The sequence below is a fragment of the Leptonychotes weddellii genome, chromosome 1 (assembly GCF_054177405.1).
Source record: "Leptonychotes weddellii isolate Sample4059 chromosome 1, ASM5417740v2, whole genome shotgun sequence".
NCBI lineage: Eukaryota > Metazoa > Chordata > Mammalia > Carnivora > Phocidae > Leptonychotes > Leptonychotes weddellii.
The window spans coordinates 52,551,025-52,572,666 of NC_138369.1; the positions used below are offsets into that span (position 1 = coordinate 52,551,025).

Genomic DNA, 21,642 nt, shown 5'->3' on the forward strand with positions numbered 1-21,642 from the left:
GTTCTTCAACAGGTCCAAGAAAAGTAATTGGTCTTCCATTTGTCCAGTGTTTTCTTGTTGTATTGACAGGAGTGATAACTTCCAAGCTTTTTTTACATGTTGGAGCTAAAACCAGAAGTGTTCAAAAGTCTTTTTTGAAGAGATGTTATTGGGGTTTCATATAAAGTTGTCAGTTACTAAAATAGTAAATCAAAGCATATATTCAGTAGTAAATATGCTAAATTTTGTTTTAGGGAAACATGAAGCAAATGTTTCAATAACTAAGCAAACTATTTGCTCACTGACGGCAGCAGTGAAAGGTCCACTGGGGCGGAGACAGAAATCTGAGGCCCTCCTGCATCCCTGGTCTTTCTGGCTCCTCTCCTTTGCAGAGTAGATTTTCCCATGATAGTGGGCCTGAGGCTCAGTTTACTGACTCTCTATCACCCGCCACCCAGTTAATCAGCTGATATCTCTGGTGTGGTTTGGTACCTGAGATGTAAAGCCCATTGTTTCTTGGCACAAGTTCTCAATTTAGAATCATATTTTGGTGAGAGACATTTATCCAGCAGCATTTCTCCTAAAACTGCTGATAGTGACATTGTGGCCTTCGGCAGAACATGTATATATGCGGATTAACTGGATTAGAATGAGGACTTACAAAGATGAAAGTGAGAGGAGGTGCTTTCTCTTTTCATTTATAAACAGATAACCATCTGATTTTTAGGGGGCTCCATTGAAGGACACTAACATTCTTTGCAGTAATTTCTTCCTTCAGAAGAATGCCTGATTAGTTAAATACCTGCCACTAAGGTTTAGATGCCCAAACTGAGTTGAAGGTGGTCAGAAACCAATTTGACAAAATAGTAACATAGTAACTTTAGAAAGGAGCATTTCTGTATCTTGACTACTCACCATTTGTCAGGTGCGACAGTGGGAAACGAGGCTCACCGACTTGCACGACGTCCTGCCCTCTGTGCAGATGCCTGCCTGGCTCCCCAGCCTGTGTCTTCATCCACAGTGTCTTCACAGAGCACGCCCAGGCAGGTAGTATGGGGGGGCAACAGCAATGCATAGAGTGAAGAACCTAGAACTTGGCTCTCAGCCCTGACACGTAGTCCCTGAAGGTTAGGTTCTTGCCCTTGAAGTGATTAACTTTAATTGAAAGGCTCTCCCAGCATCTTACAGCTCTAAAATCTGTAATCCTGATGGGGCAAGAGACATCACTATCCAGCAGGTGGCCCTTACATGGAAGCTCTTCACCATGATTTCCTTCTCTACATATCTGTTGGGCTTCACAGCCACTGTGTAGCATAGTGAGAGGAAAGGAGGCTGATGCTCCAATGGAGGAGAAGGAAGAAGCACACGCCTGGCAGGGATGGCACAGAAGCAGCGGCCCCTGCAGGGGGCACATTTCAGAGGCCAGGTCCACATAGGCCCTTGGCAAATGGAAGCTGGTCCAAAGCAGGCAGGTAGAACCAAGAAGATGGGACAGAGCTTTCTGCCCAGTAGTGTCAAAGAAATGCCAGGTAGCTTTACTTCATGGTTGGTACTTGAGGAAGCGTTATTAAACATGACTGGCTCTCATTTAGTTCCATAATGAACAAATTGTTCCATGGCCGTAGCATCTAAATTAGAAGGAGAACAACAACAACAAAACTAGAAGGAAAACAAAAGACTAAGAGGGAAGGAGATGAAGTCTGTGAACAGAGAGCCATCCCGAGATCACAGCTTTATGTCACATATGTCACATCCTACTGTTACCACGGTGAAGGGAGAAGAACTCTGCTCCTGTCTTGTACCTTGTACCTTGTACCTGTAGCGTGGGATCCCCACTGCCATTGGGCCTTTGAGACTTTCTTCCAACTACAAAGATTCTTCCAACTATATAGCATATAGTTGGATCTTGTTTTTTTATCTAAACATTTAGCTGCTCTGTGTTTTTTGGAGAGTTTAATCTATTTGCATTTAAAGTAATTACTGATAGTAGCAAAATTTCTGTTGCCATTTCACCATGCCTGTCTATCTCCAAATATAAACAGTGTTTCATGAGGCCAGTAAGTGAAGGACAGTTTATTTGGCCCTGGACCGCATCTTCAAAGGAACAGTAATTCTGTTTCACATGTGGAGTCTCCTGAGCCTTGCCCTCCTCACTGTCTGTCACTGACCAGGCAAGCGTTAGGCAGGTAACTTCAGGAGGCTGACTGTGTGTCTTCCTTGCACTGTGGTAGAGCCGCCACCCTCACATGACCCTTGGAGTGCACCATGACTCGCCTTTGTGACTGATGATTTAGCGCCTACAGGTGTTTCTCCAGCGTGATTTAAATTCTCACTTGATTGTCCAATTTAAGTAAATGAAGTAAGTATATAGTGAAACTAAACCACAGTCTTAGGATATCACTTTGCTTGTAGGCCTTAGAAAACATTTCCAAGTACACAGTTATTAAGTGTTGCTTGGTTTTTTTCTTTGTCGAGTGATCAAAATAATTGTTGGAAAAACCAAACAAACTCCAAATAAAACATAACCCTCCTACAGATTGCACTTGTTTTCACAGTCATCAAATCTGGCCTAGAAACTGCTTTGTGCATGAAATGTGGCTCTGAATGGGAAGAGAACAAGTTTTGCACATGTAATCCCTTCAACACTGCATAGGACCTGCTCTTGGATGACACTGGGAGTGCCAAAGCCTTGAAAGCCAGCTTCTTCACCCCATTGACCAATGACAACACCATCACTCAGGGTCCTTCACCTATGAGGATCCTCTTTTGTTAGCAAGTCTCAACAATGGAGATTATATTTTAAAAGGGAAGAGCTGATGAGGCATTCGGCTTAATTTACTTGTAACCCTTTAATTCCTTCTATTCATTTGGTCTAATTGGCATTGGTTCTATTAAGTGGTAAGATAGAGGAAGAGGAAGTAAAAAAATTTTTATGTTTTTATTCTACTCAGTTTCTCTTCTCTGTCTCATTGTTTTAGTCAGCTCTTCTAATATTTTTTCATTGCTTTTTTCCCTGTACACTTATTTTAGATTCCAACTTTCCACTAACCTTTTCAACCCAACTCTTCACTCATTTGACTGATCTTGAGAAATAGCTCACGTAGATAAGCCAAAGGCCCAGGATCTTTGTGATGATGGTGACTCCCTATCATGCCCTATGTGCATCCTCACTGCACCAAGCATGGACCTTGGTCAGGAGCAAAATGTGCTGTTATCACAGGTGCTACCCTGCCCCGACTGCATTTCTCAGGGTCCATCAGTGACCCACCAGGTGTTAGGAACTGAAGACACTGCACAAGAAGCTTCCTTTGAAACTACAGAGAAGATTCCTATTCGTTGTGTTATTGAGACAAAGACAGACTTTTTTTATGCTTTCTCATCCATTTGCATGGAATATCTTTTTACACCTTCTCACTTTTATCCTATATGTGTCCTTAATTCTAAAGTGAGTCTCTTGTAGATAGCATATAGTTGGATCTTGTTTTTTTTTATCCATTTAGCTGCTCTGTGTTTTTTGGAGAGTTTAATCTATTTGCATTTAAAGTAATTACTGGTAGTAGCAAAATTTCTGTTGCCATTTCATTGTTTTCTGTGTGTCTCATAGATATTTTGTTCCTCTTTTCCTCTCTCGATGCCTTTCTTTGTGTTTCATTGATTTTTTTTTTTTTTTTTGTAGTGACTTGCTTTGATTCTCATTTCTCTTTTGTGTATCTTCTATAGGTATTTCTTGTGGCAAACATGGTGGGTATGTAAAACATAGTTATAACAATCTATTTTAAACTGATAAAAATTTTATTCACATGTAAAATCTCTACTCCTTTACATGTCTCGCCTCCGATTTTATGTTATTGATGTCACAGATCACGTTTCTTAATATACTGCATTCGTTCACATAGTTTTATAATTATTTTTTATGCTTTTATCCTTTAAGTTGTACACCAGAATTAAAAACGATGTACACACCATCACTACAGTATTACAGGATTCCGTGTTTGTCTATATTTACCTTCACCAGAGAACATATATTTGTATATGCTTTTGTGTTGCTGTCTAGCATCCTTTATTTCAAGATGATGGATGCCCTTTAGCATTTCTTATAAGGTAGATCTGGTGGTGATGAATTCTCTCAGCTTTCTACTTATTTGGAAAGGTCTTTACTTCCCCTTCACTTTTGAAGGACAGTTTTGCTGAATATAGTATTCCTGGCTGGCAGGGTTGTTCTTTCAGCACATTGAATATATCATCTCACTCCCTTCTGGCCTGTATTATTTCTGCTAAGAAATGCTCTGATAATCTTATGGGACCTCCCTTGTAGATGATGCAACACTTACGTCTGCTGCTTTTAAGATTCTCTCTTTTTCTTTAAGCAGTTTGATTACATTGTGTCTCAGTGTTGGCCTTTTTTGGGTTTATCCTAGTTGGAATCTTTTGAACTTCTTGATTTTGTATGTCCATTTCCTTTCTCAGACTTAGAACTTTTTGACCGTTGTTTCTTCAAATAAGCTCTCTGCCCTTTAATCTCTTCTCTTTCCAAGACTCCCAGAATGCCTATATTGGTCTGCTTATTGATGTACCTTAAGTCCCTTAGACTTTCTTTTTTGCTCTTCTGACACGACAATTTCAAATGACCTCTCCTCAGGTTCGCTGATTCTCCTGCTTGAACAAGGCAGCTGTTGAACCCATCTAGTGAATGTTTTGATTATTGAATTCTTCAGCTTCAGAATTTCTCTTTGGTTCTTTTATAGTTTCTGTCTCTTTGTCGATATTCTCATTTTGTTCATGCATTATTTTCCAGATTTCACTTAGTTTTCTGTGTTCTTGTAGCCCATCGAGTTTCTGCAGGTTAATTATTTTGAATTATTTGTCAGGTAATTTATACATTTCTGTTTCTTTAGGGCCAGTTTTTCAATATTTATTATTTTCCTTTGTGCCATGTTTCCCTGTCTCTTATATATTCTCTTGGTTTCTCATCTCATTCTTTTTTTTTATTTTCCTTTTTAAATTTTTTTATTTTTATTTAAATTCAATTAATTAACATGTAATGTATTATTAGTTTCAGAGGTAGAGATCACTGATTCATCAGTCTCATTACACCACATGCCCTCCTTAATGTCCATCACCCAGTTACCCCATCCCCCCACCCCCTCCTCTCTAGCAACCCTGTTTGTTTCCTATGATTAAGAGTCTCTTATGGTTTGTCTCCCTCTCTGATTTTGTCTTCTTTTAATTTTTCCTCTCTTCCCCTATGATACTCTGTTTTGTTTCTTAAATTCCACATATGAGTGAGATCATATGATAATTGTCTTTCCCTGCTTGACTTATTTTGCTTAGCGTAATACCCTGTAGTTCCATCCACGTCGTTGCAAATGGCAAGATTTCATTTTTTATGGCTGAGTGGTATTCCATTGTATATATATACACCACATCTTCTTTATCCATTCATCTGTTGATGGACATCTGGGCTCTTTCCATAGTTTGGCTATTATGGACCTTGCTGCTATAAACATCAGGGTGCAGGTGTCCCTTCGGATCACTACATGTATATCTTTGGGGTAAATACCCAGTAGTGCAATTGCTGGGTCATAGAACAGCTCTATTTTCAACTTTTTGAGGAACCTCCATACTGTTTTCCAGAGTGGATGTATCAGCTTGCACTCTGACCAGCAGTGTAAAAGGGTTCCCCTTTCTTTGCATCCTCACCAACATTTGTTGTTTCCTGACTTGTTAATTTTAGCCATTCTGACTGGTGTGAGGTGGTGTATCATTGTGGTTTTGATCTGTATTTCCCTGATGCCGAGGGATGTTGAGCATTTTTTCGTGTGTCTGTTGGCCATTTGTATGTCTTCTTTGGAGAATTGTCTGTCCATGTCCACTGCCCATTTATTGATTGGATTATTTGTTCTTTGGGTGTTGATTTGATAAGTTCTTTGTAGATTTTGGATACTAGCCCTTTATCTGATACGACATTTGCAGATATCTTCTTCCATTTTTTGGTTGTCGTTTGGTTTTGTCAGCTGTTTCCTTTGCTGTGAAAAAGTTTTCTATCTCGATGAATTCCCAAAAGTTCATCTTTGCCTTTGTTTCTTTTGCCTTTAGGGATGTGTCTAGCAAGAAGTTGCTGCTGCTGAGGTCACAAATGATGCTTGCCTGTGTTCTCCTCTAGGATTTTGATGAACTCCTGTCTCACATTTAGGTCTTTCATCCATTTGGGTCTATTTTTGTGTATGGTGTCAAAGAAATGGTCCAGTTTCATTCTTCTGCATGTGGCTATCCAATTTTCCCAACACCATTTGTTGAAGTGACTGTCATTTTTTTCATTGGATATTCTTTCCTGCTTTGTCGAAGATTAGTTGACCATAGAGTTGAGGGTCCATTTCTGGGTTCCCTGTTCTGTTCCATTGATCTATGTGTCTGTTTTTGTGCCAGTACCATACTGTCTTGATGATTACAGCTTTGTAATAGAGCTTGAAATCTGGAATTGTGATGCCACTGGCTTTGCTTTTCTTTTTCAACATTCCTCTGGCTATTTGGGGTCTTTTCTGGTTCCATACAAATTTTAGGATTATTTGTTCCAGCTATTTGAAAAAAGTTGATGGTATTTTGATAGGAAGTGCATTGAATGTATATATTGCTCTAGGTAGCATTGACACCTTCAGAATATTTGTTCTTCCAGTCCATGAGCGTGGAACGTTTTTCCATTTCTTTGTGTCTTCCTCAATTTCTTTGATGAGTGTTTTATAGTTTTCTGAGTACAGTTTCTTTTCCTCTTTGGTTAGATTTATTCCTAGGTATCTTATGGTTTAGTTGCAATTGTAAATGGGATCGACCCCTTGATTTCTCTTTCTTCTATCTCATTGTTAGTGGAGAGAAATGTAACTGGTTTCTGTGCTATGATTTTATATCCTGCCACTATGCTGAATTCCTGAATGAGTTCTAGCAATTTTGGGGTGGAGTCTTTTGGGTTTTCCACATAGAGTATCATGTCATTTGTGAAGAGTGAGAGTTCGATTTCTTCTTTGCTGATTTGGATGTCTTTTATTTCTTTTTGTTGTCTGATTGCTGAGGCTAGGACTCCTAGTACTGTGATGAACAACAGTGGTGATAGTGGACGTCCTTGCTGTGTTCCTGACCTTAGTGGGAAAGCTCTCAGTTTTTCTCCATTGAGAATGATATTCACTCTGGGCTTTTCATAGATGGCTTTTATGATACTGAGGTATGTTCCCTCTATCCCTACACTGTGAAGAGTCTTAATCAAGAAAAGATGCCGTATTTTGTCAAATGCTTTTTCTGCATCTACTGAGAGGATCATATGGTTCTTGTCCTTTCTTTTATTAATTTACTATATCATATTATGTACTGTATCACATTGTGGTATATTATGTTGATTGATTTGAGGATGTTGAACCATCCTTGCAGCCTGGGAATAAATCCTACTTGGTCATGGTGAATAATCCTTCTAATGTACTGTTGGATCCTATTGGCTAGTATCTTGGTGAGAATTTTGGCATCCATGTTCATCATGGATATTGGTCTGTAATGCTCCTTTTTGGTGGGGTCTTTGTCTGGTTTTGGAATCAAGGTAACACTGGCCTCATAGAAAGAGTTTGGAATTTTTCGTTCAATTTCTATCTTTTGAAACAGCTTCGGAAGAATAGGTATTAATTCTTCTTTAAATGTTTGGTAGAATTCCCCTGGAAAGCCATCTGGCCCTGGACTCTTACTTGTTGGGAGATTTTTGATTATTGCTTCAATTTCCTTGCTGGTTATGGTTCTGTTCAGGTATTCTATTTCTTCCCCATTTCAATTTTGGTAGTTTATATGTTTCTAGGAATGCATCCATTTCTTCCAGATTGCCTAATTTGCTGGCTTATAGTTGCTCATAATATATTCTTAAAATTTTTTGTAATTTCTTTGGTGTTGGTTGTGATCTCTCCTCTTTCATTCATTATTTTATTAATTTGGGTCCTATCTTTTTTCTTTTTGAAAAGTCTGGCTAGGGCTTTATTGATCTTATTAATTCTTTCAAAGAACCAGCTCTTAGTTTCATTGATCTGTTCTACTGTTTTTTGGTTTCTATTTCATTGATTTCTGCTCTAATATTTATTAATTCTTGTCTCCTGCTTGGATTAGGCTTTATTTGCTGTTTGTTCTCCAGCTCCTTTAGGTGTAAGGTTATGTTGTGTATTTGAGACCTTTCTTGTTTCTTGAGAAAGGCTTGTATTGCTATATACTTCCCTGTTAGGACTGCCTTTGCTGCATCCCAAAGGTTTTGAACAGTTGTGTTTTCATGTTCATTTTTTTCCATGAATTTTTAAAAATTCTTCTTTAATTTCCTCATTGACCCATTCATTCTTTAGTAGGATGCTCTTTAGCCTCCATGCATTTGAGTTCTTTCCAAATCCTCTTGTGATTGAGTTCCAGTTTCACAGCTCTGTGGTCCAAAAATATGCAGGGAGTGATCCTAATCTTTTGGTACCAGTTGAGACCTCATTTGTGACCTAATATGTGATCTATTCTGGCGAATGTCACATGTGCACTCGAGAAGAATGTGTATTCTGTTGCTTTAGGATGGAATGCTGTGAATATATCTGTGAAGTCCATCTGGTCCAATGTGTCATTCAGAGCCCTTGTTTCCTTGTTGACCTTCTGCTTAGATGATCTGTCCATTTCAGTGAGTGGGGTGTTAAGTCCCCTACTATTATTGTATTATTATCGATGTGTTTCTTTAATTTTGTTATTAAATGACTTACATAATTAGATGCTCCCATGTTAGGGACATAAAAATTTACAACTGTTAGATCTTCTTGTTGAATAGACCTTTTTCTCATCTCTTATTACAGTCTTTGGTTTTAAATCTAATTTGTCTGATATAAGGATTGCTACCCCAGCTTTCTTTTCATGTTCATTAACATGATAAATGGTTTTCCACCCCCTCACTTGAAATCTGGAGGTGCCTTTGGGTCTAAAATGAGTCTCTTGCAGACAGTATACCGATGGGTCTTGCTTTTTTATCCAGTCTGATACCCTGTGTCTTTTGATAGGGGCATGTAGCCCATTTACACTCAGAGTAACTATTGAATGATATGAATTTAGTGCCATTGTATTGCCTGTAAGGTGACTGCTTCTTTATATCGTCTCTGTTCCTTTCTGGTTTATGTTACTTTGGGGCTCTCTCTCTGCTTAAAGGATCCCCTTGAGTATTTTTTGCTGGGCTGGTGTAGTGGTCACAAATTTTTTTAGTTTCTGTTTGTCCTGGAAGTTTTTATCTCTCCTTTTATTTTGAATGACATCCTAGTTGGATAAAGTATTCTTGGCTGCTTAGTTTTGTCATTTAGCACCTTGAATATATCATGCCAGTCCTTTCTGGCCTGCCAGGTGTCTGTGGATAGGTCTGCTGCAAATCTAATATCTCTTGTCCCAAGCTGCTTTCAGGATTTTCTCTTTGCCTTTGATATCTGCAAGCTTCACTATTATATGTTGGGGTGTTGACCTATCTTTCTTGATTTTTGAGGGGGTTCTCTGTGCCTTCTGGACTTGAATGCCTAGAGAAGTCCTCAGGTATAATTTGCTCAAATATAACTTCTGCCCCCCTCTCTCTCTTTCCACTTCTTCTGGGATTCCAATTATTCTAATATTATTCCCCTTTATGGTATCACCTATCTCTCGAATGCTCCCCTTCGTGATCCAGTTGTTGTTTATCTCTCTTTTCCTAGCTTGTTTATTCTCTATCATTTTGTCTTCTGTATCACTGATTCTCTCTTCTGCCTCATTTATCCTAGCAGTTAGAGCCTCCATTTTTAATTGCATCTCATTAATAGCCTCTTTGATTTTGACATCATTAGATTTTAGTTCTTTTTTTCTCCAGAAAGGGATTCTCTAGTGTCTTCTATGCTTTTTTCAAGCCCAGCTAGTATCTTTATCTTTGTTATTCTGAACTCTAGTTCTGACATCTTACTTATGTCCATACTGATTAGGTCCCTGGCAGTCAGTATTGCCTCTTGTTCTCTTTTTGGAGGTGAGTTTTTCCATCTCTTCATTCTTTCCAGAGAAGAATAGATGAATGAGAGAACAAAATATTAAAATGACAACAACGAGAACAACCCAGAGAAATATACACTAAACAAATCAAGAGACCTAAAACCAAAAATAAATAAATAAATACATAAAACTGAAAATAAAAAGAGAATGTAATCAGATAGGTGAACAGAATAGAGCAATACACTGGATCCTGTGTGTATTTTGGTATGTTTGTTAGAAAACTAGATCCCAAAATTTAAAAAAAGAAAAACTTACGTATAAAAATAAAATTAAATACAATGAAAGGATAGAATGTAACTGTAAAAATGAAAATTAAAAGACAAAAAAAAAAATGAATATAAACAGACAGGTGAAAAGAACAGAGCAATACATTATATCCTGAATGTATTTTGGTTGGTTTGTTAGAAGAAATTACATCTCAAAATTGTAAAGAAAGAAAAATTTATATATATATATATACAAAAATAAATACAATGAAAGAATAGAATGTAAATGTAAAAATGAAAATTAAAGATTTTAAAAAAGAATTGATAAAATAAGAAATTGGTTAAAAATGAAAGAGAAAAAAATAAAAATTGAAAGACTAACAAATCATGGGGGGAAAAAACCATTAATTCTATATACTATTTTCCCCTAGTGCTGGAGTTTTACAGTTCTCTAAGATCGGTAAACTTCGTCTTGGCTGGATGTTCTTGATGATCTTCTTGGGGAGGGGCCTGTTGCACTGATTCTCAAATGTATTTGCCCCAGGCGGAACTGCCCCACCCTTGCCAGGGGCCAGGCTAAGTAATCTGCTCTGGTCTGCTCTATGTGGCTTTTGTTCCCTGAAGGCTTTCCATGTGGCTTTAGAGGATGAGAATGAAAATGGTGGCCTTCTAATCTCTGGCACCTGAGCCAAGAGCTCAGACCCCACTCCTCAGTGTGCCCTCAGGGAAAAGCAGTCAAATCACTCCTATCTCCCTGGTCTCTGTGTGCACCCCATGCTCACCTAGCCTGTGACGAAGCATATCTATCTCAGGCACAGGACCCCGTTTTGAGTTTCCAAACCCCTAGACTTCTATGGCGTGCTCCCCCACTGCTCTTCCCTGGGGTGGAAGGAGGGGGTCTTGCTGCGGTTCTGCTGCTCCCTAGGCCCCTGCTTGGAGAGCAGTCGCCTGACTGTGCTGAGGTTCATGGTTTATGGCAACCCAGACCTGCAAGCCCACTCCTGGCCTCGCTGTTTGCAGCTGGCTTCCCCGCTCCGAAACCTGGGAGCTCTGCCACATTCAGGCACCCCAGGTCTTCCCCTGACCCTGAGGGTCCTGAAACCACACTGTCCCACCTAGGATTCCACCCTGCTTCACCACCTGAGCGCCTTTCAGGCAGGGACGTCTCTCACCACAGCAGACTTCTAAGAGTTCTTTTCCCTGTTGTATATTTTTGCTTCCTTTGTCATAAATTAATTGACCATATACACATGTGTTTATTTCTGGGCTCTCGATTCTCTTTCATTTATGTCAATACTATACTGTTTGAGTGCTATAACTTTGTACTGCAGTTTGAAATCAGGGAGTGTGGGACGTCCAGTTTTGATCTTTCTCAGAATTGTTTTAGCTATTTGAGGTCTTTCATGGTTCCATACAAATTTTAGAATTATTCTGGTTCTGTGAAAAAGATGTCATTGGAATTTTGATAGGGATTGCATTGAATCTGTAGATTGCTTTGGGTAATATGGACATTTTAATACTAATTCTTCCAGTCCATGAGTGCAGAATATCTTTTCATTCATTTCTGTCTTCTTCAGTTTATTTTATCAATGTCTTATGGTTTTCATAGTATAAGTCTTTCACCTCTTTGGCCAAATTTATACCTAGGTATTTTATTCTTTTTGATGCAGTTATAAATGGGATTGTTTTCTTGATTTCTCTTTCTGGTAACTTATTAGAGTACAGAAGTGGAACAGATTTTTATATATTAATTTTTTATCTGCAAATTTACGGAATCCATTTATTCTGGCAGTATTTTTGGTGGCATCTTTAGGGTTTTCTGTATATAACATCATGTCATCTGCAAATAGTGACAGTTTTACTTCTTCCTTTCCAATTTATATGCCTTTTATTTCTTTTTCTTGACTAATTGCTTCCTAGGACTGTGTTGAATAAAATTGGGAATAGTGTTCATTCTTGTCTTTGTTCCTGATCTTAGAGGAAAAGTTTTCAGCTTTTACCATTGAGTATGATGTCAGCTGTGGGCTTGTCATATATGGTCTTTATTATTTTTTTTAAAGATTTTATTTATTTATTTATTTGACACAGAGAGAGAGAGATCACAATTAGGCAGGCAGGCAGAAGGAAAGGGAGAAGCAGGCTGCCTGCTGAGCATGGAGCCCAATGCAGGGCTGGATCCCAGGATCCTGGGATCATGACCTGAGCCAAAGGCAGATGCTTAACTGACTCAGCCACCCAGGCGCCCCTGTATATGGGCTTTATTATGTTGAGGTACATATTCTTTATATCTACTTTATTGAGTGTTTTTATCGTAAACGGATGTTGAATTTTGTCAAATGCTTTTACTGCATTTATTGAGATAATCATATGATTTTATCACTCATTTTGTTAATGTAGTGCTGATTGATTTGCAGTTGTTGAATCATCCTTTCATCCCTGGAATAAATCCCACCTGATCATGGTGTATGATCTTTTTAATGTGTCTTCAATTCAGTTTGCTAGTATTTTGTTGGTGGGGGAGTTTACATCTATTTTTATCACCCAGCCTGTATTTTCTTTTTTGTGTGTGATGTCCTTGTCTGGTTTTGGGAGCAAAGTAATGCTGGCCTTATAGAATGAGGAAAGCTTTCCATATTCTTCAATGTTTTGGAAGAGTTTGAGAGGGATAGGTATTAAATCTTATTTGAATGTTTGGTAGAATTCACTAGTAAAGCCATTTGATCCTGGACTTTCATTTGTTGGGAGCTATTTGATTACTGATTCAACTTCCTATTAATAGTCTATTCTGATTTTCTGTTTCTTCATGATTCAGTCTGGAAGATTTTATGTTTCTAGGAATTTATCCATTTCTTCTAGGCTGTCCAATTTGTTGGCCTGTCATTGTTCCTAGTAGTCTGTTACTGTCCTTTGTATTTCTGTGTTATCAGTAACTTCTATTCCATTTCTGATTTTATTTATTTGAGCCCTCTCTTTTTTTCTTGATGAGTCTAGCTAAAGATGTGTTAATATTGTTTATCTCTTCAAGGAATCTGCTCTTAGTTTCATTGATCTTTTCTATTTTTAGTCTCTATTTCATTTATTTCCACTCCGATCTTTATTATTTCCTTTCTTCTACCAACTTTGGGCTTTATTCTTTTTTTTTTTTTCTAGTTCCTTTAGGTTTTAAAATTAAATGGTTAATTTGAATTTCTCTTGTTTCTTGGGGCAGGCCTATATTGCTATAAACTTCCCTCTTAGAACTGTTTTTGCTGGAACCCTTAGATTTTTGTATGCTGTATTTCTGTTTTCCTCAGGTTTTTTTTCCTAAGAGCCTAATTCCATAATTTTTTTTCAATCTTGGATCCATTAATCATTTCTTATTAATTGGCATTTGGCATGTAATTTGGTAATCAGCAGAAGATGCTTTTTTGGAGTTTCTTTTATTCAGTGGTGGCTGGGCTCTGAATGGAAAGAGGTAGCGTGGCCAACATTCCACTGGAGAGATCAAATTAGCTTTTCAGAATTCTAAGAACTCATCTCTAATTTGCATTTTGTATTTCATAAGAGACAGGGTTGGGGACATGCTGCCACAAACACAGCTGCTGCTGTTGATTGTGTCATAGTTTCTAGCTTTGGTAAAATAAAAAGGTTCTGCTCACGCTCTGTGCACCTGCCACCAGAACCCCAAGAGTTGGACCCCCCTGTGGTGACCAGAGGTGAGTGGCACCGGTGGCAGGGTAGGCGGTACTGTGGTTCTGGAAAAAACTTAGCTCCGGATGCTGATTTTCTCTGGTCTTGTCCTTTTCTTCTTTCCTATAACCAAGACACCCTGTAATCATTACTTGAAGCATACTGTTAGAGGGAGCCAACTTCTTTGTATTTATTACTTTTAAAATTCTGTCTGTCTCCCCACCCCACCCCCCACTGTTCCTTTTCTTCTTTGCTTTGTTTAGGATAAAATTTTGTGAGTTTTACTTTAAAAGAAGATTGTCAGTGAAGGAGGAATCACAATCATGGCCCATAAAATGTCTTCTGTTTTCAAAGACAGACTATGAAAAGGCAACCCAAGTATTCATTTTTGAATATGTTTCTCTTCAAATCTGAATAGATTCACATTTTGTCTTAGGTTTGCTTTTATTTATGAAAACAAGTAGAAATAGCTAAAATGCCTTTTGCAATTTTTTTTCTCAGTTCAGTTAGCATAAAGCAGTTCCTAGCATTGAAACAGATTTGCTGTAGGGAATATATAAACAACATTTTATTTATTTATTTTTATTATGTTATATTAGTCACCATACAGTACATCATTAGTTTTTGATGTTGTGTTTCATGATTCATTGTTTGCGTATAACACCTAGTGCTCCATGTAGTACGTGCCCTCCTTAATACCCATCACCGGGCTAACCCATCCCCCCACTCCCCTCCTCTCTGGAACCCTCAGTTTGTTTCTCAGAGTCCATAATCTCTTATGGTTCATCTCCCCCTCTGATTTCGCCCCCTTCAGTTTTCCCTTCCTTCCCCTAATGTCCTCCATGCTATTCCTTATGTTCCACAAATAAATGAAACCAAATGATAATTGTCTTTCTCTGCTTGACTTATTTCACTTAGCATAATCTCCTCCAGTCCCATCCATGTTGATGCAAAAATTGGGTATTCATCCTTTCTGATGGCTGAGTAATATTCCATTGTATATATGGATCACATCTTCTTTATCCATTTGTCTGTTGAAGGGCATCTCAGCTCTTCCCACAGTTTGGCTGTTGTGAACATTGCTGCTATGAGCATTGAGTTTCATGTGGCCCTTCTTTTCACTACATCTGTATCTTTGGGGTAAGGACCCAGTAGTGCAATTGCTGGGTCATAGGGTAGCTCTATTTTTAAATTTTTGAGGCACCTCCACACTGTTTTCCAAAGTGGCTATACCAACTTGCATTCCCACCAACAGTATAGAGGGTTCCCCTTTCTCCACAACCTCTCCAACATTTGTTGTTTCTTGCCTTGTCAATTTTTGCCATTCTAACTGGTGTAAGGTGGTATCTCAATGTGGTTTTGATTTGAATTTCCCTGATGGCTAATGATGAACATTTTTTCATGTGTCTGTTAGCCATTTGTATGTCTTCTTTGGAGAAGTGTCTGTTTATGTCTTCTGCCCATTTTTTGACTTGATTATTTGTTTTTTGGGTGTTGAGTTTGAGAAGTTCTTTATAGATCTTGGATACCAGCCAGCTCTTTGTAGTGTCATTTGCAAATAATCTTCTCCCATTCCGTGAGTTGCCTCTTAGTTTTGTTGACTGTTTCCTTTGCTGTGCAGAAGGTTTTTAACTTGATGAAGTCCCAAAAGTTCATTTTTGCTTTTGTTTCCCTTGCCTTTGGAGACATGTCTTGAAAGAAGTTGCTCTGGCCAATTAAACAACATTTTAAAAATTGATTTTTCTGAAACACAGTGCTATAACTGTTATTTAGGTTTCCAGGCTAGCCCACAAAGCTTACTTAATTCATCAACTTGAACTCTGGATCCTGGGTACAAGAAACCATTAAAGAGAAGGCGGTGGAGCCTGGATGTCTAATTTATCCTTTCCTGAGCATTGAGACAGTGTTGGTTCCTTTCTCCTTCTCTTTACTCCTCTTCCTCAAAGCCAGTACTCCACTGCTGAAGCTGCTGTGGCATCTCCCCCAACTTCTGAACACTCGAGAGTATTGGGGGTGGGTGGAGGGCAGAGTTTGCTAGCCCCAGCTAATTAAATTAATTAACAGTTACCTGTGAATGCAATGCTCCTTCACCCTCCCAAGAGTATGTTAAACCAAATAAGCCTGTAAAATTGGTGGAACTTCCGGAGTGCTGCAAAGTTGGGTGGGGTAAGGGGATGGATCAGTGTGCCAGAAGATTTGAGGAGGGAAGGAAGAAGTGGGAAGAAGGCCACCATCTAGGCAGTCTGGCTCTGTTTGTAAGTGCTCTCCTACATATTTGCAGAAGGAATGAAGGCAAAGTGACAGCCTTCACCAGCTTCTTGTATTCTTGGACCCCAGATTAGAAGCCAGACTCCCTGGGCTGCAAGTTGTCTGGTTTGGGTCTGTCTTCTGGGCATATGGGCAGTTACAGCGAGGTGGGGTTAGGAGCTTCGGCGTATGTAATTCCTTTAAATGAGTGTTGGTTCACAACCCTCCCAGGAGCTTCCTGGGTGAAATCCGAGCTGGCCCCTGAGTGCGGAGGGAAGGGAGAGATGGAAGAAAGAGGCTGGCCCCTCCAGGTGGGTAGGTGGCAGTTTTAATATCAAAGGGAACTTACCTATGAGGCTCATCTTGGGTGGCAGCAAGAAGAGTGGATCCCTGCACCTGCCCGCCACATCTTAAAAGTTTTTATAAACTTTTATAAACAGAGGCCTTCACTGGGTTTAGTCAACTATACTGTGCAGGTGTTCTCAACACCACCTCACCATCTCAAAGCGATGTCCTTGTAGCAGCTTCTGGGAGCAGGAAAGGCAAGCCCCTCCCCACATTCCAAGGACAGGGGAGAAAATGAGCAGCCTCCAGTCACGTAGGTCCAGCTCACGGGTCCACTAGTGGTCATGTCTTCTCAGTGACCTTCCTCGGCTGTGAGGAACCCATGCATTCTTTTTTGCTCAAGTGGGTTTTTTTTCCCTTATAAAAGTAACGCACAACATGCACCCCTATGTTTATAGCAGCATTTTTTACAATAGCCAAGATATGGAAGCAGCCCAAGTGTCCATCGATTGATGAATGGATAAGAAGATGTGGTATATATACAATGGAACATTATTCAGCCATAAAAGAGAATGAAGTCTTGCCATTTGCAACAACATGGATGAAGCTAAAGAGTATTATGCTAAGCAAAATAAGTCAGAGAAAGACAAATAACATATGATCTCACTCATATGTGGAATTTAAGAAACAAAACAGATGAACAAAGGGGGAAAAAAGGGAAAGACAAACCGAGAAACAGACTCTTTAACTATAGAGAACAAACTGATAGTTACCAGAGGGGAGGTGGGTGGGGGGATGGGTGAAACAAGTGATGGGGATTAAGGAGGCACTTGTGATGAGCACTGGATGATGTATGGAAGTGATGAATCACTATATTGTACTCTTGAAACTAATACTACACTGGAATTAAAATGAAAACTTAAAAAAAAATAAAATGTGGGAAAGGAAAAAAAAGTAATGCATGTTTGTTAGAGACTAAAGATAAAAAGATTGCCCGTATTGCCAACCATTGCCAAGATGTTGATATATTTTCTTCTAATCTAGTTAATAAAGTTGACATTTTTTGTTTTGCTCTTTAAGGCACTTTTTTTTTTCTGTCAAAGATTATGAGGATCTGTTTTGAGGAAAGGGTACACTTTAGTGATGATTTAAGATTAGGTCTGTAAAAGAAAAATGAGAACACTATGGGATTATCACCTGTCCTTCCTCATTTTAAGTATGAATTGCCAATTCTGAACAATAAATTTCTTTTAAAATTCTTCTCTTCTTTAAAATTAGTGCCCCCAATGCCTTTGTTTCCCCGGGTCAGCCCTCCCTCCTTAGTGTGACAATATCAGACCTCCTATATGGCTAAGCCCCTGCTTTGCACGGTGGCCTGGTCTGTGCCTTAGACTTTTCCTTCCAGGGCCTTCACCTTTTACCATTCTCTCAGTTCCTTCTCCCAAAGCTTTAGCGTTCAAGACTTACACCTTTAAAACCGAAAACCTGGCTAGCGCAGCTCTTCCTCCAGCTACCTCCTCATCTCTTACTCTCCCTTCCTCCAGACTTTCTGAATCCTGTTGGTGGCCTTCCTTCCTCCAGCCTTGCTTCCCCGGCCCTTCTCGGCCCACCTTGGTCTTGCTTCCGTGACCTCCACTCCCACCAGAGTCACCAGAGGCCTCCTAGTGGTTAAAGCCAAAGGTTGCTCCCCAGCGTCCATGTATTTGACCTTCTAGTGCCCACCTTGACTGGCTTCTTTCTCTCCCCTTTGCTTCTGTAAACCTAGAACCTCCCCGATTTCTGCCTACCCCACATGCTGCTTCTGTAGCTACTTTTCAGACCTCTCCCTCTGCTCATCACACCTAGTACATTCCTCCAATTCCATCCTTTGCTGACTTCTTGTCTCGTCTCATCTTTTCTCCCTCACTGTGCGTCCCTGCAGATCTCACCCATTCCCATGACATTATGTGCCATGTATGCACATACCCCAGCAACTCCCAGATGTTTGCCTCCAGCCCTGTCGTGAATATGAGACCCCTCTCCCCCACTGCCGGCTGAGCATCTCTACTCAGATATCCCACAGACCCCTAAAGTCCATAGACCACGCAGACCCTCTCCCTCCAGCCTGCTCCTCATCCCGTGCGCACGTCATCATGGAGGAGCTGTGGAGGCCTGTCTGGTCCTCTGCTGGTGAACCCTCCATTCATTCCTGGAGGCTCCATCCCATTGCTCTCGCACACACCAGCTCACCTCGATGACCTGCCTGCACTTCTGCAGGCTCCACTCTTGTCCACTCTCCGTGCCGTGAATGGAGACATCTGAGCCCATCGTTCCCGTGTTGGCACCTTCAGTGCCTCTTCACACCTCACTCAGCTCCTGTATCATCCAATTCCTGGGTGCCTCCATGGCCCCTCTCTCCTCAACCCCACCATCCCTTTGTGTGTTTGTTCTCTCTGGGAACACTCCTCCCCTTTCCTAGCCAACTCCTCATCCCGTATGTCTCTGCTCAGGAAGCCCTCTCCAAACTGCTAAAAACTGGGGTAACTGCCAATCTGTAGGCTCCTTGTCCCATGTATACTGGGCAGGACCACTCACGCATGGCATTTGGGGATGGCCCATAATTACTGATCTCCTCCTCTAGACCATGTGCCGGGGCTATCATCTCTTTCACTGTAGAATCCTCCAACACATGACCCATGTCTAGCACACTAGTCACTAATAAACGTGAAGGGATGGACACAGCACTACTTCCCTCTGGCTTTTTCCTCCAGCTAAGGAGTATTCAGCTGTGTGCTTAGCGTGGAACTCTTCAAGGAGCATAACCCTGGAGGTGTTCAGTGGGAAGTTAAAAGCTGAGAATAAGCAGGTCTGTTAGGAACCTATATAGTTCAAAAGAAATTGATCTCTCTACATGTGGGCCTTTAAAAGCATTTAGTATAAAATAATTTTAGGAAAGCAAACTATAGAGCTACTCATAAAAACTCACTGCTATGTGTTTTAACCATGTTAAAATGACTTCCTGTGTTAACATATTGTCTAATAAATGCCAACATTTTTAATTCATGAGGGTTATGGACATTTTGTATGGCATCTATGAGCACTGAGGTCTGTGGCAGAGTTGCTCGGTTGCCCAGTAACCAGTCCTGGTTCCCAAAGGAGATTTGACACATCTTACAGGCACCTTGTTTCCAAGGGAAGACCTTGGCAGGGTCTTTTTTCTCACTGGTTCCCTCCAAGACTCCAAAGAAGAGAAAATGGGTACAGATTTGTTAGGAGAGATGGAAAGAGGCCAGTGACTGGCTCATGGTGGGGTTCTGGCAGTTTGAGGACACCCCATTTCTGGAAAACTTGGAAGATTTCTTTTCATCTGCTCATTTGTTTATTTCTTGTCTAGTATTTCTACTGAAGAGGTTAAGTCTTATATAAAATTATGTGTCAGTACTCCAATGGAATGAAATGATGACACAGTATACCTTTTTTGAATTATTTATTTGTTCTTTGTAGATTTTATCCAGGTTCCTGTTAATTTAATTCAGTTACTTCAGACTTACAACAGATGATGTCACCTGATCCGTGCTGTGTTATCTATTAGTTTTCACACTGTAGATACTTAATCAGTACCTTGCAGGTGTCCTCTTTGGTCCCAGCAGTCACACTTCGGGGAAGACTGCCTGGCCCTGGCCCACTCCACATCTCTTGTTAATACCAGGGGGGCTTGGCCTGGCCTGGGGCTCTGCCCATTTCCAGGTCTCTGGATTGAATTACTGCTTGTTCTGGCATGATGCTGATTTCCTTCATTATTTCATGCCTCTCCTAGGAGATAGCCACATGGTATTCGTCCTTCATCCTCCTTTTGAAAATATCACAGTAAGGGGCTTGTTTAATTTTTTTAAGCTGTCCTCTTTTTCTGTCAGTAATTCAGTGCAACATTTCTTAGAGGCTGTTCCATTTCCTTTGCTGATTTTCAAAATGCCTTTTAATCATTTCTTACCTTTAAAAATCATTTCACAGCTTTTAATGTTTAGTAATTCATGCTGTTATCAAAGAGGCAACTATATTCTTTTCATTGTTCAGACTTCCGTGGGTGTTAATCCTGGATCACAAGATGATGCTAGAATTGCAGAAGCATCAGTAGGTTGAGGCCATGCATCTGAAGAACAGGCTTACCAATGGAAACAATCCTGTTGGCTTATTCTGTTCTGCAGAGAAAAAAGCATAATTATAAACCTCATATCATTATGGTATAGATAAACTTTGTATAAGTTTGGTGTAGAAGGGTTCTAAGCTTCCCTTGTTATAATGGATACACTCTACATTTCTGTGTACCTGCCCTACAGTATATGGAATTAGCAGTATAAGGTAGTACATTACAACCAATCAATTCATCAATATTTATTGATTATCATTTCATGAAAGAAACTGTACCAGATACTTGTAGGGGTGCAGAGGATTCAAGGCACCTGGTGTTTAAGGCGCTGTATGTTTCACATAACTCAGCCTGAAGCATAGCACAGGGAAGATGTTATTGGGCAAAGAATAGAGTGAGTCTAGGGCACCTGGGTGGCTCAGTTGGTTAAGCGTCTGCCTTCAGCTTGGGGCATGATCCCAGGGTCCTGGAATCGAGCCCTACGTCCAATCTCCCTGCTCGGCAGGGAGTCAGCTTCTCCCTCTTGCTCTGTCCCTTCCCCCAACTTGTGCACTCTCTCTCTGTGTGTATAAAAAAAAAGAAAAAGAAAAAAGAGTGAGTCTGCCAGGGTTGTGTGCTAATATATACACTGGGAAAATAGACACAGGAAAAAAAACATTTTGTGAAAGATTTTTCAGAATAAATTTCATTTTTCTATAAAACACTGAAAATAATGTATGGTATCAATTTAAGGAAATAAACTAATTTTAGAAGAACAAAGCAAATAAGACAATAGTTATTGAGTGGGCCACAGTGGGGTGGGTTAAATAGAACTCTTGGGCCTGGTTGTTCTCTGATACATGACAGGCTAGTCATTAGAAATTACCCAAGACTAACAAAAAGAATCACAGATTGCTTAGGTTCCGTTTTGTCTCATTGCACATGTGGCCTAATGTGGCACATCAACATGTACTCTTTCTTGTTTTTAGCATGCACTCCTGGCTTTAAAGTTTATACTTGCATTTGCCATACCTGATAAACCACAGCATATCCAGATGAAACTGGCCAGATTGGAGTTTGAGTCTTTGGAGGCACTCAAGCAGCAGGTAAGAG

The 21,642-nt window shown here is 39.9% G+C and overlaps 1 protein-coding gene across 4 annotated transcripts in view; it reads left to right on the plus strand.

The window, feature by feature from the left end:
* The window catches only part of ANO10 (anoctamin 10), a 213,303-nt gene that overhangs the window by 139,995 nt on the left and 51,666 nt on the right, over nucleotides 1–21,642 (plus strand). For 3 of the 4 annotated variants that reach the window (XM_081823379.1, XM_081823402.1, XM_081823386.1), the window contains one exon: nucleotides 21,519–21,635. The exons of the other annotated variant lie outside the window; for it this stretch is intronic. In XM_081823379.1, the coding sequence (XP_081679505.1) occupies nucleotides 21,519–21,635 (117 nt within the window). The remainder of the gene's footprint in view (nucleotides 1–21,518; nucleotides 21,636–21,642) is intronic. 4 annotated transcript variants of the gene reach the window in all.